Source organism: Emys orbicularis, chromosome 1 (assembly GCF_028017835.1).
Source record: "Emys orbicularis isolate rEmyOrb1 chromosome 1, rEmyOrb1.hap1, whole genome shotgun sequence".
NCBI lineage: Eukaryota > Metazoa > Chordata > Testudines > Emydidae > Emys > Emys orbicularis.
This window is the reverse complement of record NC_088683.1, coordinates 93,681,733-93,707,292: the sequence shown is the minus strand read 5'-3', so window position 1 is coordinate 93,707,292 and position 25,560 is coordinate 93,681,733. Positions and strand designations below refer to the sequence as shown.

The window sequence follows — 25,560 nt, the reverse complement described above, 5'->3', positions numbered from 1 at the left end:
CCAGTATTAGACATCGGAAATGTCATTCCAGTCCAATAAGTGCTTAGGTACTAACAAGTCAAATGGATCTTTCTTTTCTACTGGGATTAGTTGCCTTATTTATTGATAGTTCATAGAATTTTCTAGTTAAGATTATGAAATGGGAATTTCCCACAATTTAATGTTTTCCTAACCATCTTGAAATTTCTCCCTTATGATATCTCTCTGTTCTTGAATGCTATTAGAGCTTCATGTGGGGAATTCAGGAGAGATACAGTGAGACCCATATAATTAGAGCCCCATGATCTCATAACTGTCTAGCACTTTGATTGGTGCTCCTTTTGGCAAATTATGATGGTTCAAATGCAACTAAACACTCCAGACTAAAATCAGAAAAAACATTTACAGCTAAAAATGGATATTTCCTCCCTCTCCCCTTAGCAATGGCAGTTAAAATATGTTAGAAACATAAAATATTGATGTCAGTCAGCATCCTAGGATCTTCAGTGTTCCAGAGCATTCTCCAGCAGCCAATCACTGTTCAGGATTTGTTAGCATTCCACTAACCAATCTGTGGTGCCCATGTTTTTTATACAGGAGTAACCTGCATAGAAGAGTGGAAATTCCAATGAATTGTTTTCCTGTTTTCTTATAATTCTTCTGTTGAGGGAGGACATTCCTGCAGAAAAGACAGGGGATTCCGTGCCCCAATTCCAAGGATTATTCCCCAATATAATCAGGAAATCTGCCAGAGGCAAAGGCCCTCTATAAGAAGTCACCTTACTTCATTCTGCTGCCTCCCCATTGGCTTCCTGCTTTTCCTGGATAGCACAATTCATTTCTGCAAGAGCCTTGCTGCCAGGGGCTCATCTGATCCATGTTTGCCTCTGGGATTGCCCTCAGAGGATGTTCAATCGCACAGAAAAGTAAACAGGATAAGCTTCTGCAGACTCATTCTGCAGTAACTTGCATTGTCTTTCCCGGGTGTAAATGTGAAGAATTAGGCAGCAATCTACCAGCAATTTCTCTTCTGCATTGACCCCTTCAGATCTATAGTGCTGAAACCTCAGAGAGCCCAGACTTCCCTAGGATCGGGGGAAAAGGAGTATGTGATGGAGAGGGTATTTCTCCCTTTCAGGCCTCAAAGCTGGGAGCTGTAGGAGCAGGCTCTCCAGGAATGCATGAAGAAGAGAGTGCAGGAGCTGGTGCGCAGGATTCTCTCTAGTACTCCAAGATTCCCCACCGCACTCAGCAGTGTGGATTCCAGTTGTTTGATAGGATGATCTTAAACAGGTTTGCTTCTTTCACAGGAAGTACAGGAGAGATATTGCACTTCGGCAGAAGAAATGGTCTCACATACCACCTGACAAGATCCTGCCTCTGGAGACCAATGAGACAAGCCACGTCAGTCTGAAGGTAGGAGAAACAAGATATCCCCACGGAGGGAGGGTTGTGGGGGCTCAGAGTCTCTGCACTATCAAGGTTTAGTGTTAGACAAACAGTGACTACTGCTTGGGCTCTGACAATGGTAGAATTATCTGTTAAAACTGGTTCACTGTCTTTTCACCTGCTACGCACTGTGCAGAAGAGGAATGAGATTAATCCCCAGTAACTTCCCCACTTAATACAGCAAGTACAAGTTCTTTGTACGACTGTGAAACAGGCAGGGTATTTCTTTCCATGCTCTTCCATTGGGTTCCCTCATCATTAGTATCACAAGTGACATCCCTTTTCAGGAAGGGGTTGATCCTTGTTTTGTCTGTAAATCACAGGCCAATAGTATTGATCAGAGGAAGAGACCCTGATGGCATATGGGAGTCGCATGAATGGTGATTGCATGCTCTGGGACAGGGGTCAGCAACCTCTGGCATGCGGCTCGCCAGGGTAAGCTCCCTGGCGGGCCGGGCCAGTTTGTTTACCTGCCATGTCAGCAGGTTCGGCCGATTGCGGCTCTCACTGGCTGCGGTTCACCGCTCCAGGCCAATGGGGGCTGCAGGAAGCGGCGTGGGCCGAGGGATGTGCTGGCCGCGGCTTCCCACCGCCCCCATTGACCTGGAGCGGCGAACCGCGGCCAGTGGGCACCACGATCAGCCGAACCTGCTAATGCAGCACGTAAACAAACTGGCCCGGCCCACCAGGGTGCTTATCCTGGTGAGCCACGTGCCAGAGGTTGCCGACCCCTGCTCTGGGATTTAGTTGGGCTCTAAAGAGAGAGACACCCATGCAGACAGTACCATACTTTGGCATTATTTTTCTCTCTGCAGTTTGGTGCCTGCCAGGGTGGGGTTGGTATGTTATATTGCTGGCTAATGAGTCTTCTTTGTTCCCCAGATTGATGAAGACAAGAGGCGTGACACAATCCAGAGACTGCGCCAAGCCAAATATGACAAGAAGGTAAAATGAGCACAGCATCTCTGCTCCCCTTCCCTTCTTTAGTGAGAGGCCTCTGTGAAAGGCAGTTGATTCTCTTCAGAGATCAGGAAGCAGTGCCACCCCAATTCTCATTTAACCTTGCTAAACTGGTGAGTTTATGGAAGGGGTGAGGCGTTCATTTTCCTTTGAGGACCCCTTGTATTAGCAACTGCCAGAGGCAGAATATTGGACTCAATGAACCACTGGCCTGGTCCCGAATGGCAAGAGGCAGGATCCAGGACATAATAGACCACTGGTCTGATATGATGTGGCATGAGATAAATTAGTGGACTAGATGGGAAAAGGAGGACTCTTATTTATGAAATCCCCTGAATTTCAGTTGAACTTTTTGCCTGAGTAAGGTCACTCATGTGAGTGAAGGGTTTGAAAGATCAGCCCCTTAGTCTGTTCCAGGACAACTTGGTAAATCTTGTGAAAAGTAATATAACTCCATTACTTATTAGTGGATAAGGATATACTCAAATACCAGAAGTAATTTAAGGGAGCACAGATTGTTATTGTGCAACTGCTATGGTTTCCTTCCAGTTGTTTTTTCTTTCCAGGTGGTGATCCTGAAAGATCTCAAACACAATGATGGGAATTTCACAGAGAAACAAAAGATAGAACTGAACAAGGTAACTGTTTCATGTAGCAGCTAGACACTACAGATTGAAGGAAACTAATTAGTGAACTCATACCCCCAAATCCATGTGTGTGTGTCCATCCCACAGGCTACTGTAGCCTGAGGGCCCCTCTGTTTGTTATGGGGGGGGGGGGTCTTCTGTACAGTTCTGATTCTGCACTGTAAGTCATTGAATTTGAGGATGACTGAGATCGCTCATGAACTTGATAGAACCTTGTTAATCCACATTTTTATAATCAGTGCTAAAAATGATGCTTTCTCTTTCCTCACTTCATACCAATCATTTAATAGTGGAGTGTTGTAGTCAAATCTCCTATTACTAAGGGCTAAATGCATCTCCGGTGTATACAAATACATCTCCATTAACTTTCACAGAGTTATACCCTATATTAGGGTTTAATTTGGCTTTAATACTTCATAATTTTTTACAAAATATATTAAGTACATTTTTACATTAGGGACAGATACATTGTAAAGTATTATAAATAATTTAAATGAAACTGCCATAGCCTAACTAAATGAACAAAATACTTATTATCATGCAGGAGCCTCATATTTTTATTATTTGTTCATTTACTAACTAATTTGCAACATTCAGTCATTTATAATGGGTATCCGTGTCCAGGGTGTGAAACTGTGAGGTTCTCCTGCAGAGGCAATAATGGAGACAGCAGAGTTTGGAATACAGTAAACAGTCACTCCCCACCCTTATCTCCTAGATCAGAAGGCTCTGGAATGAGAGCTACCCTTCAGCAATCACCCACTTTGGTTCTCACACACCTGCACACAGAGAACCCACACATCATATCAGGGTCTGGGATTGAGAGCCCCTTCACAGCATCAGACTTAATTTTGGCTCCCACACTGTTTTTAATGGATACATTATTTTTGCTCTAGCTCCTCCAGATCGACTATTACAACCTGACAAAGTTCTATGGCACAGTGAAGATGGACACGATGATCTTTGGGGTGATTGAATACTGTGAGAGAGGATCATTGCGGGTAAATACCTGTGCAAGCCCCTCTTACCAGTTTGTAAAAGGAAATGCTAACCTGCCAGACGGCTGGGTCCTAGGGCGAGAGAAGGGAGAGGAGCAGAAGTGAAGTCAGTAATATTACTTCAGTACTTCTATGAAGTAATGTCACTGACTTCTCTTCTGCTCCTCTCCCTTCTCCTGCCTGGAGTCGATCCTCAGCAGGTGTAAACTGGCATTGCTCCTGAGTCAATGGAAAGACTCTCATTGACTTCAGTGGGCTTTGGATCACTCTCATAATTAAAGGATGCAGTGACAGACAAGTCAGAATGTCTTGCTAGGCTTTCCACAGTGTTCATGTAGGCAAACATATTCACAGAGGCTCATTTTTGCCACTGGAAACCACAGTGGCTAGAAGTTAGGTTCTCACCTTTTTGTAGTTGCTGTGTAGGACAAACTTATATTCCATTCCCTAGCCTCCAAGTAACCCAGTGTCTGTCATAATTTACATACTTCTTAAGTAAAACAGAGAGGTACCCCTATTTAGTCATTTGCCAAAAGGCTGTGTGATTCAGAGCTTTGTTAACATTACAAAGAGATGCCTTCCCCGGCTGTTTCCTTGCTATAGGTCAGCTCCTTTGTCTTCTTCTTGTCCTTCCAGGATGTCTTAAATGATAAGATCTCCTACCCAGATGGCACCTTCATGGACTGGGAGTTTAAAATCTCTGTCATGTATGATATTGCCAAGGTAAGTGAATTGGTGGCACTGAAGCATTTATAAACCTGTCCACATGCTATAAAACTTACATAGTGGGTAGCTATAGGTGACAGGCCCTAACACAGAGGTGGGCAAACTATGGCCTGCGGGCCACATCCGGCCCACGGGGCCGTCCTGCCCGGCCCCTGAGCTCCGGGCCGGCTCCGGCCCCTCCCCTGCTGTCCCCTCTCCCCCGCAGCCTCAGCTCGCCGTGCTGGCAGGGCCTAACATAATATATGCTTTAGACTATCAAGAGAAAAGGTGCAGTCTAGTGGCTAGAGAAGGGATTTAGGTACTTGGAGCCCTACATTCTATTCCTAGCTCTGCTGCTAATTTATGGTGTGTGGCGTTGGGCAAGCTGCTTAAAGGAAAACTCCAATGTTTGTTCAGAATGGTAGACTCGCACCATCTTGGGTTGGAATAGGGTTTGTTTTTTAAATGAACACGGTAGTTAATCTTTTAAATGTAAATCTTTCAATGGCTATTAGCCAGGATGGGCAGGGATGGTATCCCTAGCCTCTGTTTGCCAGAAGCTGAGAATGGGTGACAGGGGATGGATCACTTGGTGATTACCTGTTCTGTTCATTCCCTCTGGGGCACCTGCCATTGGCCACTGTCGAAAGACAGGATACTGGGCTATATGGACCTTGGGTCTGATCCAGTATGGCCATTCTTATGTTCATGGTAAAACTCACTACTAGTACTAGGTGTAACCATTTCAGGAAGTGAGGGCAAATTAGCATGGGAAGAAATTCATCCTGCACTGAAATCAAGGCTGGTTTTAAGTAACCTTCACTACGTACACTAAAAGCTGTGTTATCCGGCACTTTACCAGCCGGAAAGCTCAGTAAACCAGCATTTCTGATTTTCACTGAAAGTCCGGTTTATAGTCTGGGTGGCGTGGGGCCAACAGGCTCCCTACCTGGCTCCGTGTGGCTCCCTGGAAGTGGTGACACATCCCTGCTGCTCCTAGGCAGAGGAACAGCTAGGCGGCTCTGCACGCTGCCCCGGCCCCAAGCACTGGCTCCATTGCTCTCATTGGCCCACCTCTGCCCCGCCTCTTCCCGCCCCTGCTCTGCCCCTGGCCATGCCCCCACTTGACCCCTTCCCCCAAGGCCTCACCCCCACCCCAACTCTTCATGCCCCCACTCCACCTCACCCCTGATCCTGAGCGTGCCCCATCCCTGCTCCTCACCAACCTTCCCAGCGCCTCCTGCATGCTGCTGCCACTGAACAGCTGATCCACAGCGTTCAGGAGGTGCTGGGAGGGCAGGAGAGGAGTGGATCGGCAGGGGCCGCCAGCGGGCGGGAGTGGGGAGGAGGGACGGAGCTTAGCTGCCGGTGGGTGCTAAGCACCCGCTAATTTTTTCTCCCTGGGTGCTCCAGCCCTGCGTGAGCCCCCTCCGCCTGTGCGCAAAATATCGGGACAATTCGCATCCCGACCGAACATCGGTCAGGACGCGGGACAAACAAGTAAATAGCGGGACAGTCCTGATAAAATCGGGACGTCTGGTCACCCTACCATACACCACTCTGCTGTCATCACCTCACCTGACCCTCATGCACACACACAATTCCCTACTTTTATCCCAACAGCTCCTTCTCTGCTTACATCCGTCTCCTGCTTCACTGCCTGCCAGCTCCCATTTCCCTTAATATACAGGTCATGCATCCCTCAGACCCAATTGCTACTTCCTGCAATTCACTAATCCAACACCCAGTTCTTGCAACCCTGCACCCTCCATCACCAGCTCTTGTTCCCCTGCACCCCAATTCCTGCCTCCCTGATTGCTACCCTACCTGTGAATTCTGCCTTCTGCTTCCCCAGCTCCTCAGCTGACCCTGAGAGCTGGTGCAGGGCCTGATGCCTCTTACAGCTCATTGTTTCTGTGCCAGGCAGCTGGTGCTATCTTCATTGATTCCCCTCTAGCTGTGTCCAGAAAGAGAGCAGGAAGCAGCTGCTGCCACTGTAGCAGCCCCTGGTGGTGTGGAGGAGACAGTGCAGGCTCCAGCAGCAGAGGTAGTTTTGAGTCAGTGCCTGCTGCCTCTGCAGACTCATGACAGGTCCAAGGACCGGCACCTTCTTCAGCACACATCACAGAGCCCCAGGACTGGCACATCTATATTCTGTACTAGCTGCAAGTGACTGAAAAGACCTGACAAAAGCCCTGATACAAAGAAATTACAGTCATTGAGCCTTATGGGCACAAGGGCAAATGTTGCTGTTGCAAGGCTGTTGCTTGTTAAACAAGAGGGCATTGTTAAATAATCTGAAGGAAATTGTGCAGCTGAATACAATATTTTTGTACCATATAAGAAAAATGGCCGTGTTGAAAGGGCTTGGTCAGAATTAAAGCTGAAGGATGGGATCTTTATAAATGCCTTGGGGCTATATTTTAAAAGGTATTTAGGTGCCTAAAGATGCAGAGAGGCACCTACTGGGATTTTCAAAAGCGCCAAGCCATCTAACTCCCATTTATTTGTCCTTAAGAGATACAGGAGCACAAACCTCACTGAAAGTCAATGGGATTTGTGCTCCTAACTCACTCAGGCAATTTTGAAACTCTCACCTGTGTGCTTAACCAGGCTTTCTGCTTCCAAACCCGCTTCCCAAGTAAAAAGGATGGCAGTGGAGGAGAAAGCCTTCTCAGACACACCAGCTCCCCAACTTGAAGACGAGGGAGTTCTGTCACATGTAGACCACAGTATCATTGAATCACCTTGTAGGAGGCCAAAACTGGTGAGGAGTTTCTGCTGTAGTGGATTTGCTCCCTGGGTTGGTGTCAGCAGGAGTACACACGAGATGCAGAAGCAGAAAGTGAGCCCTGAAGCTTGCAGAAGGGCCTGCTGTTGTAGGCTCTCTACACTAGGTGGTGTCAGCAGGGCTGCATGGGAGTAGCAGCAGCGTTAAGAAGTGTTTCCTTTGGACACACATTATTACATAGTCTCCACAGGTTCCAGCATGATATATGTATGCACAGGATAACCAGTTCCAATCACATTTTTAGGGATGCTTGCATCCCCCTACAGTTGGAGTTCAAACATACCTCTTCTGTTCCTGTCTCAACTGTCTCACCACACAACCTGACTCTTCCCCTACTATAAGCAAAGCACAGTTCTCTCTTGTGAAAGAGCGGCATGTCACACTCTGTGATTATGATTACTCAATTTGTATAATCCACATTCATGATTATCATCTGCCATCCTTGAGGATGACATTTGAATGTGTGTGTTTAAAATTATGGGGCCAAATTCAGAGGGGATCTAAACTGATGTCATATACACCTTCTAGCCTCCTCAGCATACAGATTGCATTTTACATATCAAAGGGCCGGAAGAGAGAGGTGTAGAAGGAAAAACAACTATTAGGAGACTGTAAATAGGTGTAAATTGTACACCGCCTACTTAAACTTACACCTACCTACCAGTTGTTTCTCCTGCTACATCGCTCTTCCACAGTGGCGGATTAATAATTTTGCCGCCCCTAGGCCGGGAAATAATTGCCGCCCTGGCCCCGCCCCGACTCCGCTCTTTTCCCACCCCCATTCCAACCCCCTCCCAAAGTCCCCGCCCCAACTCTGCCCCCTCCCTTCCCCTATTGGATCCCTTCCCCAAATCCCCGCCCCCAGCCCCGCCTCTTCCCCCAGCGGTGGCATTCCCCCTCCTCCCCCCTCCCTCCCTGCCCCGCGAAACAGCTGTTTCGCGGCGCAAGCGCTGGGAGGGGAGAGAAACAGGACGCCGCGGCAAGCTTGCAGAGGAGGCGGAGGTGAGCTGGAGCAGGGGGGCGGGGCGCGGAGGGGAGCTTCTGCCCCTGAAAATTTGCCGCCCTAGGCCTAGGCCTTGTCGGCCTAGGCAATAATACGGCGCTGCTCTTCCAGCTTCATGACATACCAGATATGCCATCTTTGATGGTCCTAGACTAAGTGGGCCAAATTCAGAAGTGATGAATAAAGGGGTGCAAATTACATGTCTGCAAGTATGTGTGTCAGAGAAAGAGAGTTCAGGAAGCCGGAGTCTAAAAACATCTGAATTAGCATAACCTGCATGCTGAGGGAACTGGAAGATTCACCTCTGAAGTTAGCCCACAGACTGCAGGTATTGTGTATTGACTAGTGTATATAGATTCAAAAATTGTAAGATCAGAAAGGACCTTTATGATCATCTAACCTGGCCTCCTGCATTACATAGGCCATAGAATGTCATCCAGTAATCTCTGCATTGATCCTTCAGCTGCCCTCTGCTTCGGAGAATCAGACCTTCTCAAGTGCTGCTGATTATGAGTCCCACTTGTAGATTGATGTCTACAGAAAGGATACAATCCTAATACTTTTGTCAGTTAATGGGGATTTTTCATTTAGCTAAGGTGCTCATTCTTTACAAAATAAAAAACTGGAACATTTCCCCAGCCACATTTTTAGGGTTGTAAAATACTTATACAAAACTGTAACCTTTATTAAAAACACCATAAAAGCAGTTGTTGCAAATTCAATGAACTTCACTTGGAGGAAATAAATTTCCCAAACTCAGCAGATCTAGCACTGTCAAGAAGCACATCACAGTATCAGACAGTGGTAGTTGGAAAGAAGGATAGTCTGGTTAAGGCACTGGCCTGGAACTCTAGAGAACTAGCTTCATTTCTGAGCTCTACCACAGACATCTAATTTAACCTTGGAAAATCCCCTTTGGTAAATTAATTCTCTACCTCATAGGGGTGTAGTGAGGATAAAATTCTTTAATAATTGTGACATGCTCAGATACTATGCTGATGAGGGCCATGTAAGTACTTAGATATATTTTATGATGAACCTTCACATTCTTACTAATGTTGGTAGCAATCAAGTCACATACAGTCTCTCTCTCTCTTTTTCTCACAGGGAATGTCCTACCTGCACTCAAGCAAAACTGAGGTCCATGGCCGCCTCAAGTCCACAAACTGTGTAGTGGACAGCCGCATGGTGGTGAAGATCACTGATTTTGGCTGCAATTCCATTCTTCCTCCAAGGAAAGGTATGCAAAAATAGTCCCAATCCCAATTCTTCTCATCTCCTTCCCAGCCCTGGAATAAGATTGTGGGACTATTAGGCCAAACTACAGCATGTGGGGAAATAGGTTTAAGTGAAAGCAATATGTATGTTTCTATGCAGAAGTAAACTTACTGGTTTGTCTAACACATACTCACTATAATGTTGTGGAAAGTTAGATTTTCTTAGTCCACTGAGACTTTTTAATGTTTACTCTCTAAAAAGCTACATGATATCCCGTGATCTATGATGCATTAGATGTACTGAATACAGAGAAATGAATGCATGACATGCAATACAACTTTATTTTGTATCGCATCTTTCATACAAACTGTGTCTGAAAACATTTTACTGAGTTAAATAATACAGTCACAGAGAGAAGTAATGGCAGAAGGAAAAAGTAAGCAAGTAGTAAAAAGAAGAGAGGAAAGAAAGATATATTTTCAACTGATATTTGAAAAGCATGGGGAGTTTGTGAGAGGGCAAGACAGGAAGGTTGTTCAGATGGCAGGAACTGCAGGGAAAAGGCTCTCTCTGACAGCATGTGGCAGGGCGGGCCCAGCTAAAGTGTCCCCCTGTGGCAGACTGCAGCACAACTAGTTCAGCTACCTCAGTTTCTCCTGGTCCAGCCATACAAAAAACAACGCAGTCTCTCTCAATGTCAAATTCAAAAGCCCACCTGTGGGCATAATGTATTCATGTACACATTCAGTAATCTGCATAACCCTCATGATAAAACCATTCTCTCCAAATCCAAAGGTACAGCAGGTATAAACAAAACAGTTTTTCATGCCCTCTTCAGTGATGTCATTTCCAGGTCACCCACCCAAGAGTCAGTCACCACTCTGTTCACAGTTCCTTTGCCCTTGTTCCAGGGCCCACTCTCCAGGCCATATGCTGGAGAGTTATCAGAGTTGCTTTTCTCCCACAACTCTAGTACCAGAGCCTTCCAAGTCAGGTCTTCCTCAAGAGAGCTCACTGCAGTGTTCTACTTCCCAGGCCTTCCTGCCTGTGAGTCCTATCCTGCTTAAGGAACATCTCTCCAGATTCAACCCACTTGGTTTTGGGCTCGGCTTCCTGCAGCCCTCCATTCAGGCCGGTACAAGAGGGCTCCCTGCAGTGTTCCAATTCCCCAGGCCTCTTTGCTTGTGAGTCCTACCCCTGCTCCTGGGATCTACACTCCAGCATCAGCCCTCTTGTTTCATTCTCAGCTTTCCCTGACCAAGTTGATTTTTCCTCTTTGCCCTGGGGCTTTTGCACGAGCTTTCCTGAAACTTGGCAGGGCTCCCTAGCTCTAGCTGGGGCTCACTAACAACTTTCTTCAACTTCAGGTCTTCCCAACAGCCCTCAGTACCAGCTCCCATCACCATCTTTTCCCCCACCCAGGTCTCCTGTAGCTGTCTCCCAGTAACTCTTGGCAGCTCTCCTCTGCTCCTCTCTGTCTCCAACAACTCTCCTCTGCTGCTCCTATCTGTTTCTTGGTCTCTCCTTTCTTTCTCAGGCAGCTCTCACCTGCCCTTTCTCTCTTTCCCTAGAGCCTCGCTGCCCCCTCTGAAACCCAACATGGAGGCAGCTGATCAGTTACAGTGTACTGGACCCTGCTCCTTCTCAAAGGAGACAGTCAGGGCCGCAGAGAGCGGGTTCGGGCCCCAGTGAAAAAAATGTTTCGGGCCCCCCCAGCAAGGGCGGACTGGCTAAACAGGGCTGACGAGGGAGGGGGAAGCCAGGGAAGCCGGGCACCAGGCCCCCTTCAGGACCGCCAGGCCCCGGTAATTTGTACCGGCTTCCCCCCCTCTCGTCGGCCCTGGAGACAGTCACTCTGACACACCAACAGTGATGAGATTGTGTGACAGGGCAGAAAAGAGGCGAGGTACACCATGATATTATTGATCACAAAACAGTGGAGTGTCTGCATGAAATATCACAATATCTTGTGATGTACTATGATGTAATTCAAACGTTAACATGTCATTTTACATAAATTTACATAATTTTTACATTTTAAAGTAATTCTCTAAAGAGATCCTTAATATATTATATTCCTTAGATGGAGTTCCAGTAAATTATAGCTTTCACTGTTTTTTTCATCACCTTTTTTCTATTTCTGGTAATCATCATGGGGTATTTCTGTATAAATAAGCATTCCTCTCTTCTCCCCACCTATCTTCTCATCCCACTTGATTTTTGAGTGAAGATATAAACCTGAAATTGTGACACTGGAATCATTTGTATGATTACCAGTTGGAATGTCATAAACACATATTGTATCATCTCTGTGATATGTAGACAGAAGAGAACCTGGGGCTGGAATGGCAAGAGAAAGTTCTTAGATTCACACACAAACATTTGCAGTAATAGAGGTAGGAATATGGAACATTAGTGGCTAGGAAAAGTGCACTGAATGTAAATGTTACACTCCTCCCGCTCAGGGTTTTCTCATTGTCACATTTCATATTTATATTCATTTTATTGAAATAATTGGCAACAAAAATGATTAGGGGTATGGAACGTCTTCCATATGAGGAGCGATTAATAAGACTGGGACTTTTCAGCTTGGAAAAGAGATGACTAAGGGGGAATATGATAGAGGTCTATAAAATCATGACTGGTGTGGAGACTGGTAATAAGGAACTGTTTTTTACTCCTCCTCATAACACAAGAACTAGGGATCGCCAAATTAAATTAATAGGCAACTGATTTAAAACAAAAAGAAGGAAGGATTTTTTTCACACAACACACAGTCAACCTGTGGAACTCCTTGCCAGAGGATGTTGTGAAGGCCAAGCCTATAATAGGGTTTTAAGAAGAACTAGATAAGTTCATGGAGGATAGGTCCATCAATGGCTATGAGCCAGGATGAGCTGGGATGGTGTCCCTAGTCTCTGTTTGCCAGAAGCTGGGAATGGGCAACAGGGGATGGATCACTTGAGGATTACCTGTTCTGTTCATTCCCTCTGGGGCATCTGTCATTGGCCACTGTCGGAAGACAGGATACTGGGCTAGATGGACCTTTGGTCTCACCCGGTATGGGCGTTCTTATGTTCTTATTTTTATATTACTAACAGGTTTCTCTTCTTTCTCTGGTAGCTCAGGGGGAAATGTTGTTAGAAGCAAACTGAAGAATTATTGGTTGTTAGAATTCATCCTTTGAAACAAAGTTATTTCATCACAACAGGGTGGTGTTTGCATTGTGATTGCTGTGTTGCAGCTAATAGAATGATTTTGCTTTACATTATGATACGATATCAACATGTCATGATAGGTTGGCACAACAGAATAACACCACAATGTCTAGATATCATGGTGACTGGTGTACAAGAAATACATATGTATGTTGTTATCTAGCCACAGATGTTATGACACAATGATGTTGTCAGCCTCAAAAACATTTGGGGATTATTTTCATAGGTTCATGGAATTTAAGGCCAGCAAGGACTTTATGACCATCCAATCTGACCTTCTGCACAACACAGGGCATAGAACCTCACCCAGTAATTCCTCCATCTAGCTCAACAACTTGTGTTTGAACCTAAGCATATCTGGTAGTCAGTTATCCAGTGTGTATTGAAGTCGGCCCTTCCACACAATAACTGAACAAATATCTAAACAATACCAAGCTCTAGTGGGGATGGGGGTAACAATAGTAAAAAGATAAAATTAAAACAACACAAAGGGGATGAGGTTCTGAAGAAGCTCACACAAATCAGTTTCATCTCTCTCTATATCTACCACTTCTGGCTGCTCAGATCTGTGGACAGCTCCTGAAAATCTTCGTCATGCTGTTGTGTCTCAGAAAGGTGATGTGTACAGCTATGGAATCATTGCACAGGAGATCATCTTGCGCAGGGAGACCTTCTACACTAACTTCTGCCGGGACCATAAAGGTAAAAGACTAAAAACCCACATCTATCTAACGCTACAAATGTAACATTTGGATGTTGTGGCTGTGACTGTCACATTTTCCACAATTTTTAGTGAAAAACACTGTCTCTGTTAAGTACTTGAGCTGCTACTTTTCTCATTGGGCAATGAATAAAGAGTCTAAGGGTATGTCTTCTAGGCCTCCAGCTTCTGTTCCATCCTGTAATTAAGTCAGAATCTTGTATTTGTGAAATCCCATTGAGATCACTGCTGTGGAGGTCTTTGCAATAAGCGGCTTGGTAATAGCCTCTCTCTCTTACTTTTATATATGTCTGACAAACTGGAAGATCAGAATAGCAAGAAAACAATCCAGGGGCTAGAGGACATGGTAAATGTAGGGAGATTTTTAAAAAATCCCATATGTCATTTGGCCAAATTATGCAACTAACTAGAACTGGGTAGGAAACAGTTTTGCTGTCCTGCGTGAAATTTCATGATTTTGAAAAACTTCCCATGCTACAGTGGGACAAAACTGAGACCTTTGAAATTTTTTTTGTGAAAAATCAGAATGATCAACTATAGAATAACCAATGGCCTAGTGTTTATGGCATTCACCTATGATGGAGGAGACATGAGAGACCTAGGTTCAAGTCACTGCTCTGCCTAATTCAGAGCAGAGACTTGAACTGTGATCATCTACATCCCAGCTGAGTGCATTAGCTACCAGGCTATTCTAAGGTGGATCTCTCCTGTTGAAGCTGTTCCACTTCATGTAAGTTAAATATTCATTGGCTCAGAAAGAAAGACTGACTCTATAGCTCCATGGTTAGGGCACTCACCAGGGATGAGGTAGACCTGTGTTCAGGTCTCTGCTCTGAATTAGGCAGAGCAGGCCCTAGAACCTAGACATCTTATGGCTCCTGCATCCTAAGAGAGTGCCATAACCAGCAGGCTATTCCAGGGTCTCTTGGTCTTTTATTTTGAGTAGAAATTTCAACTCGAAGCTAAGAAAAATTTTAATCAAAACTGCTCTTTTGACAGGATTTGACAAATCAACATTTTTGGATGAAAAACTTTGTCAAAAAATTCCTGACCAGCTCTACAGTTAAGGGGGATATGAGAAATGTCTACAATTACATTAAGGGCATAAACACCAAGGGCCAGACCTTCACAGGTATTTAGGTGCCTAGTGGGATTTTCAAAAGCACCTAAGCAGGTTAGTTAGGTCCCTTACTTCCATTGATTTGAACGAGTTAGCTGCCTAACTCACTCGGCGGACAGCGATCGATCCAGCGGTCGATCCAGCGATCGTCTACGCGATAAATCGACCCTCTGAGCGCTCTCCCGTCAACTCCGGTACTCCACCAGGGCGAGAGGCGCAGGTGGAGTCAACAAGAGAGCGTCCTAGTGGGCTTCTTAGTCACTTAGGCAGTTCTGAAAATTTTACTTTAGTCCAGTTTTCATCTGACTGTGGACAATGCATGACCCTTCCTCATATTATGAACACAACTTTTAGGTCTCTATCTGCCTGATTTGCAAAAGACTTTGCCAAAAGCTTTGTAGGCCAGTGAGATAATTGTGTTAGGTTTACACGGATAGAAGGCTATACTAAAAAAGGACCTACAATGGACAAAGTTAACTATGAAGCGTCTTGTTTGCAGATATCGAAGAAGTTTCTTTTATTGGGAAGCCAACATTGTATTGTTCCTGAAATGGACAAATTTTGTTTATATGATGTAAATCCAATAATGCCACAACACCAGAATCCATCTATTATTATAAATTAGAATAATCACATGTATGTAAGAGTTTAGGATTCCCCAGACTGCATATTGATAACGAGTTCAGACACCTCTTCTACCACTGAGTCATCCTGCCAAACCCTCCCTGTGTTTGTTTAAACACGTAGTACAGCAGCAACTCAGCCTCCCTATTAGCTTTTTCCCTCTAAACATGTTAGAAGAATTTCTCGGGTAAGCTCAGCATGCTCCCTGCCCAGACACGTAATGTTTATACTCTGGGAAACACAGCCTTTCATTTGCTAACTCAATACAAATGAACATCTGAGAAAGCTCATTTTGGGGGGAGGGGACATTTCAGATTTACTTTTGGGTCTCTGTTTGCCTAAAAAACAAACAAGCAAATCACCACCAATTTTTGAAAGTTTACAGTGCTCTACTTAGTTAGAAGATAGTGAATCATTAGCTAAACATACTATATTCACGGCATATTGGTCATCTTTATAACCCTGTCTGCCCAAGAGCATACTGTGTGTCAAATGATGCCTGGTTCTGTGTGGGAGTACAATTGGGAGCAGAAAGTATAAGAAGTCTTATTCCTCCTTGTGCAGGGGGTAGGCACAATCCCAGTGAACACAAGGATTTGATAAGTGTAGTGTCACTACTGGCAAAGGACTCCCCAAAATGGGTGGAGAGGGGAAAGGGATATACTCTCCCTTCCCTACTTCAGCCAGCAGGGCTTGCTGCATGTGAGGGTGAGAGAGCAAGTTGCACTCTTTCAAAAGGTGATTCAGTGGCCATGTTCTTCCTGCTGTGCTGAAGGCACGATGCCAGCTCAGGCACAATGTTCCTGGGTCCTCACTGCCCGCCACCCCCACTTCGCTAGTGGCACTAGGGTCACAATCTGTCTCTGTGTTGACTTTGACCTATGTTTTATCATGAAGCTTCACCATTTTAGAAAAGTTTTGTCCATTCCAAATCACTTTAGTGTTTCCATCCTGTAGGCTTAGACCAACTTACTGACAGCTTTCTTAGCATCATGGGATGCAATCCATGCCTCTTGCTAGAGCTGGCTCACAGGTGACAGGACATTTAATAGTCTCCTAATATTAGTAGTGGCTAAATCTACTGGGCCTGAAGCTTCTTTGGCCATTCTGGATTCACCGAGTAACTTTTTTTAAATCTGTGGGCCAATCTTTTGTTAAAATTTTAAAGTTTCTCTTTAGCAATGATATTACAGCCACACTCCATGGAGCTCTTCCCTTTATTTTAGTATTAAGGATATATGGGTCGTTGATGTAATGGGTTCTGATATTGATCCTGATTTCAGAAGTTGGTTAAATAAGTTTAGCATACATTCAGACAGCTGAGAGGTTAGGTTTTATAGTATTCTGCCAAGAATCAGTGGGGATTGGGACTCACTATTAGGAAGGTTTTCAAAGCCCTCAACAGTTCCTCTTTTATAAATGTTTGGCCTAATTCATTAGCTAGGATCAGAGAGAGGACAGGTAACAAATGAAGACTTTTTGAATTACGCTTGAGTCATATTCTGCTTCTGAAATGAAGCACCTAGACACTATGATGATTGGCATTCTGTAAATATTTTAGATGGATAGATAGAAAGACCAGTAATAGGCAAAAAATCCCCCTGCTGTATGTGTAGAATCATTTGTGATATCTCTTACAGAAGCCCTTTACATGATTGGGTTAGCAGAACATTCATTATTGCATGTTAGGAAGCAAGCTAATAGTTTGTTGATGTCACAGTATGAATGAGTTTTGAAAACATGACCTGGATTCTGACATGTTCAAGAGTCAGAGAGTTTTGGTAGGATGGGACAGTGTCTTCTTGCTTATGGGTACAAATAAGGCAACAAACTGCTATGTTTCAAAATTATACTCATATATATTAATGCTCTGATTTTTAAAGGGGCCGAGCATCTGCAGCTTCAATTGCCTTTGTGAGATTGTGCTCTGCACTTCTGAAAATCAGGCCATAATATCCTAATGGGCTTCTCACATTGCCTTTTACTATGGCTACACCCCATCCTGAAAAAGGCACTAATATGGCTACTGCCCACTTGGGAAGTTGTCATGTCTATGTCTGTCATGCCCAATACATGCACATGTACATTCCTGTTCCTTTCATTTCTCAGGTGGCTTCAAGTCACTCTGTTCTGGCCTTAAGCCTTATAACTAGAACCCCCCCAAAGTTCAGATCCAGATAAAAAAACATGGGTGTCCAGAGCCATGCTTTTGCTTTGGGCCCATCTCTATTTAGAAAACTACCTTGGCATACTGAACTCACCCAGAAATGCACTGCCACTTTGTTGTTTAAATATTGCCCTTTTTTTTTTCATTAGAGAAACTTTACAGAGTGGAGAGTGGCAAAGGAGTTAGACCCTTCCGCCCAGACCTGATCCTAGAGACTGCAGGAGAAGGGGAGCTGGAAGTAAGCCTACACTAAAGGAAAAGAGGAAATGCTTCTAGCCAGGCCAGAGATGGCTGGTGTGGGAGGATGAAGGCTATACACACTGTATGTTCCAATGCTGTGGCCTTTCAGGAAGAAAAAATGTCCCATAATTAACATCAGTGCAGTGAAATGTAATTCACTGGACTTCTTTCCTCCTCACTCCAGTGCCCACAGCACAGCATTTCCTTCTTCTGCACCTGGTGGCTTCCAACAACTACAACATGTGTTAAGGGTGGGTCTTTCTGAATTCACATGGTGTCCAGTGGGAGGCGTTTGCCAATCCACTGATAAAGAAAAAAAAAAAAGCAAACAAATCACAGGATATTTTCCCCACTTTTAGAATTATTATTTTTTTATTGCATTAAATTTTTGATGGGACATATGGGACAAAGAAGACCCCTTTTTCATTTTAAGGAACACATGTATGTTTAGTATGGCACAAGTGTCTGTTCGTCCTGACCAGATGCATCAAGGGGAGGGAGATTTACCTTTGTCTGAAGCATCAGCTATTAGCCAATTCTGCAGGTGGGATAACTGGGCTAAGTGATTAATCATCTGATTCTACATGACAAGAGCCCAGATACTGGACTTCATTAATGGATCGTCTGATCCAGTGTGGCAAATCCTATATTCTTAAGTGGAGTGATTTATGGGGTCTATGTAACTATTTGGGAAAGGGCTACTCTTATCTTTTGACAACACTTTCAAACAGTAGTACAGTATTCATTTCTATATTACAGTAGTATGTCTTTAAAAATGTTGATATTATTAATCATTAAGATTAATAATAATCATTAAGCACTAGAGTGGATATCTCAGAGGACTGGTAACAGCATGACTTTTTATCTCTGAGTCACCAGTTCCAGCCAGGACCCAAGCTCAGGGAATTGGGGATGGAATTACTAAGGCTTTCACTTCTAGGTCAATAATTACAGTCTGGTACCAGGTTGGGGATTGGATCCTTTCACTTGCCTTTCATTTATGGACCACTGATTCAAATTCTGTTCAGGTTGGTAGTCATTACTGAATGTCAGTATCATCTGGCTGCTGACCAGTGGCTAACGTGAAGTGAGTGTTGCTGTAAGGTGCCTATAATGAATTCCCTGGTCACAGATTAATAACAATTGTTCACATTTTAATAAGTTACTGGCCAAGAGGGATGGGAGAGGAATTCCATATTGACTAGTGAACAGATCCTGGTCTTGCTGTTTAACCCTATTACCATTCTTTGTAACTACTCACCTGAATTTCCCCGGGGTTGTATATTCTCAGGTGTATATGCTTGTAAAAAGTTGCTGGGAGGAAGATCCAGAGAAAAGGCCTGACTTTAAGAAAATTGAGAGCACTCTGGCTAAAATATTCAGGTAAGCACTGTGTTCCAAACTCCCAGCTACTTGGATGCTGATAGTTATAAGTGTGTATTCTGATGCAACATGACTCAATCAGTGAGAAACAGAATCCACTGACTGGGTCCTTCCTCATCCTTTGACAAAAGGGCAGGTGTGGGTGTGTGAGAGAGATGATCACCCAGAGCCCAAATTATTACATTGTGTAAATAGGGACTACCCAAGTGTCCGATAATGGGTCATGATGTCCAGGTTTCAGGAAATTAATGGAGTTGGATATTCTGGGGATGAGATGATTAGAAAGTTTAGATGACTTGTTTTGGTGATATTAATGGATTCAGATGACCACAAAGTGAGGTGATTGAAAAGATCAGGTTACTCAGAGTAAGGTAATTATAGGGTTTGAGTGAAATGAGTTCCCTGTCATACTTTTTCTAATCTAGTTATTTAAAAGTCCCAAGCAATGGGTTTTCAGCCACTTCCCTTCAGAGACTGTTTCACAACTTTTAAACCTATCCCCATAAGTCTGTCCCACCAGCCACATGCTTATATTTTTGTTGCTCTTCTCTGAACTTCTTCCAGATTGTCATTATTGTTCTGATAATGTGGTGTCCGTAACTGAACACAACATTCCAGATGAGGTCACACCAAAGAAGTGCAGAAAAATAGTTAGATTCACCTCCAGGGGCATGGAGGAACACACAATTCATGCCCAACAACTGCAGCGGCAGTTGCATTAGAGGGAGGCTTACCCCAGAGGAGGGCAGTTGGTTCCGCTGCCTCCTTAACATGGATGTTTTGCTTGGGGAAAAGGCAGTTTCCATCAGAATCCAAATTATTGGATCTTCCAGCCATCTTGGCCCCATCCACTTCATAGGCTGCATCTGCTAGCTCAGGACCCCAAGTGAAGCAGAGATTATGACTGGCTTGTGCTATATCATCTCTGCTTCTGGCAGATGGTCCATTGATGGGAGTCTTCAGTCCAGGTCCCACCAGTGGAAACCAGCAGATCTCAATGAGTAAATAAGTGAATGGACCCACAGCCTGTTACTTCCCCATTTCGTGATAAGATGCCATTGCAAAGGCAACCCAAAATTGCACTGGCTTTTTTTGGGTGCTATGTCCCACTGCAAATTCATATCTAATTTGCTGCCTCCTATCACCTCTAGCTCCTTCTCAGGATTCTCGCTTTCCACGGTACTCTCTCCCATTGAATATTTGTGTGTCAGGTTATTTTAAGTGACCTGAAACTATGGAGATTAGCAGGGCCAGGAGAACTGGGGCTCAGAAAATTAGCAAGACAGGGTGACCTGGGTGGGCCTCAGGCCTTTATGCCTTAAGAATAAGACCTTTGCTAAGAGGTGAAATTATGAGCTTTGAGCAATTTCCATTCTAACTGCAAGGAAGCCACACTCTGAAATAACCTTCTGTAGCTCACTTTTGCCCTTGACCTGCCAATGTGCTTTCTTCATCCTTTTCCCAACCACTGTTCCCAGTAACTACCATAGTCAGACCAATGAAAGCTACATGGATACCTTGATCCGGCGTCTGCAGCTGTATTCCCGGAACCTAGAGCATCTGGTAGAGGAGAGGACGGAGCTATACAAGGCAGAAAGGGACAGAGCGGACAGGCTTAATTTCATGCTGCTCCCACGGTAAGTGTTGACCAGCAGGGGTTTCCATGCAGTAGGAAGCGTTCAATATTGACTGTGAGGCCCACTGGTGTGTAATGCATCAGAATCATTGTGGGAAGCTCCAACCACAGTGAGCATGAAGGCATGAATAATATTTGCTCCACAGAATAAATTGTAACAGTTCACAGTGCTTGCCTCCAGAGATCCAGGTCAGACAAAATGGGCTAAATTATTCTGTGAGTTATAACAAGTGACTAAAAGCAGAATTTGGCCCATTTTCATTGTTTTTTGCCTATGATTGGCATTATCACCTTTCAAATGGGCTGTAGAACGGAGGTCTGAACTTGTAAGGTGATTAAAGATCCCATGTCTTTATCATTTAGCCTTTACTGACTGTTAACCCACATTAGGACAGTCCTCTCCTCTTGGGGTGATGGATTTGGTTTGGTTCCACAGGACTCTGATTGAAAATACTGTTTTGCCAGCAGACCATAATATTCATGGCCTGGTTGAACTTTATAATGATTTTTTTGTCCACAGCTATTAATATAGTTTCCCCAACATGCTCTTTCATACAGTGTTTTCATCTCCTACGCTGCCATGGTTTACAGATGACTTGCAAGAGGGGAGCAAGTGGGGTGACTGACAGAGCACTTCCGGAGGAAGTTTTGTGCTAATTAGACTAACTGGAACATTAAGAACTTTTACAGTTTTATGCCATGGCTGTGCAGGAGGCAAAGAAAGATTTGTTTGTGGAAAGCTAGCTGAGAGCTAGCTGGCTGAAGCATCACAGACATAAGATTGAAGTTGAGGTTGAGTGGGTTGAGGGAAACTATCAAAAGAATTTGCAAAGATTATATCAGATCCCCAGATGGAGGGACAGCCATTTATGGAACATGTTGGTAATATGGGTGTTTTGTTAGACTGATGACTGCTCCAGGGTGCTTTGCTAGAAGCTATAGCCAAGAGTCTTGTATCTGGTGAGATGAATAGGACAGTTTCTTTCAGATGCAGGCAGACCTCACCACCATTGTTCATGCTTCTGTCACTTTCAGCCTAGGCTACTCTAATGAGCTGAGATAACTTGGAAACTGAAGCTGGTGCAGAATGCAGCTGCCTGCTTAGTGAGTGGAATTTCACATTAAGAGCACATAATGCTGGTGCTCTGGGATCTGCACTGGCTGCCTGTTGGTATCCAAGTGGAGTTGAAGGGTTGGGTTTCACCTGTAAAGTACTAAATAGTTTGGGACTTGGTTGCCCATGAGACCACCTCTCTCCCTAAACTGTACTGCTGCAATTGTGGTCAACAGAAGACCTTGTTACAGAAGAAATGGGGCTGTCAACAGGTCATTCTCTGTGAAGCCTGAGCTGCTCTGGATCATGCTTCTCACCTGGTCTGCCAGATCAGCTATGTCACAGCTTGCCAGGAGCAAGGCATCTTGTGCCGTATGCCCTTTGCTAGATGAGTAACAGTGAGTTGAAATTAAGCTTTAAAAATGGGCTTTTAAACTCTCAATAAAAATGAAGAGTTTGTTGCATGCTTAAACTGAAGGTGAGGTCAAATTGTGAGCCCCTGACCTTGGGCGTGGATGGTTTGGGTTAACACTGGGGAGCTGCTCTCCTGCTCCAGCTTTCCCCCATGCTCCCTCTTAGCAGAAGCAGACAGGTGAGTCTGATTGTTGACTGCCTCCACAGGGCTCTTCTAACTACTGAAGGACCAAGTCTTATTGGTTCTGCCAGTACCAGAGCCTGAGTGGCTTCTCTAGGCCGTGCTCAGAGATCTGCACTCCTGGCCCCTCTTTCCCAGGTGACACTCTGCCTTTGGGCAGATTTGTCAGGGTGGTGATGCATCCAGCACGGGGGCAGGGAAGGCCTGGTATACCCCATCACATGCTACAAGGTCCATTTGTAGATGAGGTGGATGGAAAAAATGAGAGCAATGTAATTTATGCTTGTATTTGATATTGTGATTTTAATTTGTTGTGAGGACACTCAGAGCTTTAAATGTGTGTCTGTTGGTATTAGAGTTATAAATCAAAGTAAATTCATAAACATAACTGAATGTCACTGTTTACATGAATGGGGATGGGGTCAGTGTTGGTGGTCCTAACAAATTCCAAATTGGAGAATTATATTCTGCTAATCTAAAATCAGCCTGCAGTTTCATTTGGAGAAAGTCTTTGTTCTTTCTAAAATGGAAGCATTGTTTTTCTTATCTGCTACTAATGAGTTGCCATATTCTGTCCCAGAAATTATTGTATTTCAGTTAGGGTGACCAGATGTCCCGATTTTATAGGGACAGTCCCGATTTTTGGGTCTTTTTCTTACATAGGCTCCTATTACCCCCCACCCCCATCCTGATTTTTCACACTTGCTGTCTGGTCACCCTAATTTCAGTAGTGGATGAAATAATCCTTATACCCACAGTGTGTAAAGTGCTTTGGGATCCTCCAAGATGAACGATTCTAGAAAAACATCAAATTATTATCATAAAAGTCGTCTACCATTTTGAAAGTTCTCACTTGCAGTTTATTTACAGATATTCTCTATCTTTTAGAAGATGGAGGTTATCCTAACACTGATCCTGTATTTCTTTGAATTAGAGAATCAAAGGCTGCTTCCACCTCTCCTCTGTTCTATTTCCCCCATTCACCCAACTCAGCAGATGGTAAATTTGCAGGGCTTCCAGTTCCCTCTGCACTCTACTCTTTCTGATTCCCCATACAGGATATTTGGGGAAAATGTATAGCAGAGAAGGAAAATGTGACATTGTTTGCACAGACAGAGATTCAGAGTTTCAACAGAGTTTGTCAGCTACCTAGGAACTGCTCTGACCGGCCAGTGCCCAGGAAGTCCCTGTCTAAGGCCCCAATTCAGCGTATCACTTAAGCACATTGTTAAAGTTAAAATTATTTGCTAAATCAGAGCCTTAACTAGGAAGTACCTGCAGAGGCTCAAAACCCCCCAGATCTGATCTAAAATTAAAATACTGCTTAATGATTTAAAAGATGGGAGAAAAAAATCCAGGCTTGGTCTACACTTAAAAATTAGGTTGACACAGATACATCAGTCAGGGGTGTGAAAAAGCACCCCCCTGACCGACATAGCTATAGTGACCTAATCCTCAGTGTTGACACAGCTATGTTGATGGAAGAATACCATTGTTTAGGGAACTGGTATTCCTACACCAACAGAAAATCCCCTTCAGTTGGTGGAGGCTGCATCTACGCTACAGGGTTATGCCGGCATAGCTATGGCTATTTAACTATGCCGGTATAGTCTCCGTAGTGTAGTCCTATCCCAATTTCTTATCTGTAAAGTGTGGTTGAGTGGAGAAGGGTGGTATTGTGGCAAGCCCTTTCTGATTCACCTGTAGTTAAGATTTGTAACTGAAGTATTTAAATTTGTCTTGCAATAGATGAGCACTTTCTAGCTTATGCATGTCTCACCATGACCAATAAAATAACTGATCTATTTGAATGCTAATGATGTTTAAGAGGGTTGTTTGCCTAGAACTGGCCAAACCAGTAACACGGCTGCTACTCTGAAACCAGTCCTCCTCAGTATATCTAGGTGTCACATCTGAAAGACTTACAGGAGGATACTAGAGGGAGACCTGTAGGTGCCATGTGCGAACAGAGAGCTAAACAATCTGGAGATAATATGAAACATCATGAATTCCCAGACTTCATGTAATCATTATACATGATGATGGACAAACTGATTGAAAAGCTAGCTTGAGGATGGAATGAGGTCCTTGGGAGTACAGTGAACAAACATTTCACAACATGAATTTAACACCTATTTTTAAGATGACTTTTCAGTTAATTAGGTGACATAATCAGTGAATTTTGAATGTAATGTTTACATATCTTTAGCTCCTTTCATCCTCAAGGATCCTGAAGTTTTTTACAAGCTTTACAAATGATATATATGGGAATCAATTTACCTTCTACAGAAATGCAACCACCTCTGTGGTGGCATATGGCAGCAGTTTTAACAGCAAACAACACCACTAAGGTCTTGTCTACATAGGGAATTTAGTGTGGAGTAAACTAGGGTGTGAATTTAAAGCACACTATCTATTTTGCTCCCCATGTAGACACTCTTATTTTTCACTAAAATGGTCTTTGTGTGCTTTAGTTTAATATACTTCCAAAGCTCTAGGATGTGAAGAATGACAGACTGCCATTGACAACTGAAATGGGAGTGGGAATTCAGGGAGGTAGAATGTAATTAACCAACATGGAATTTGGCCAGGACACCAAGCCAGACACCTCCAGTCTTGTCAAGAACAAGATGTACAGAGAAAGTGTATGTGTACAAAAGGACATTGAAAACTGGATTCAACTTCCAAAGCTGTCAGATGCTCACCAGACATATTGGAACTAAGTAGAAAGAAGTATGGCTATGTCTATACAGCCCTGCAGTTTGCACGATGAGGGTGTGAATTGAAGCACACTCTAGTGTGTTCTGCTGTAACTTCTCCATATGGATGCTGCAGGCGTGAACTAACTACTTCACATTAACATAGTCCTCTTCAAACAGGACTTACTTAGTACAAACTAGGTACCTTTTAGATTGCACCCACAGCATCCACACAGGGGAGTTATAGCATAGCACACAAGTGTGTGCTGCAATTCACACCTCGATAGTCAAAACTGTGGGGCCATGTAGACAAGCCCTGTGTCTCCTTGGCTTTAGTGTGCACAATTCCAAGC

At 44.1% G+C, this 25,560-nt stretch overlaps 1 protein-coding gene across 1 annotated transcript in view; it reads left to right on the top strand.

Moving 5' to 3' along the window:
- Positions 1-25,560, top strand: part of LOC135885826 (guanylyl cyclase C-like) — a 65,039-nt gene that overhangs the window by 31,947 nt on the left and 7,532 nt on the right. The window contains exons 12-21 of the mRNA XM_065413732.1: positions 1,290-1,395; positions 2,311-2,373; positions 2,955-3,026; positions 3,932-4,036; positions 4,670-4,756; positions 9,640-9,772; positions 13,533-13,670; positions 17,750-17,838; positions 19,132-19,223; positions 20,702-20,860. Coding sequence (XP_065269804.1) covers positions 1,290-1,395; positions 2,311-2,373; positions 2,955-3,026; positions 3,932-4,036; positions 4,670-4,756; positions 9,640-9,772; positions 13,533-13,670; positions 17,750-17,838; positions 19,132-19,223; positions 20,702-20,860 — 1,044 coding nt within the window. The remainder of the gene's footprint in view (positions 1-1,289; positions 1,396-2,310; positions 2,374-2,954; positions 3,027-3,931; positions 4,037-4,669; positions 4,757-9,639; positions 9,773-13,532; positions 13,671-17,749; positions 17,839-19,131; positions 19,224-20,701; positions 20,861-25,560) is intronic.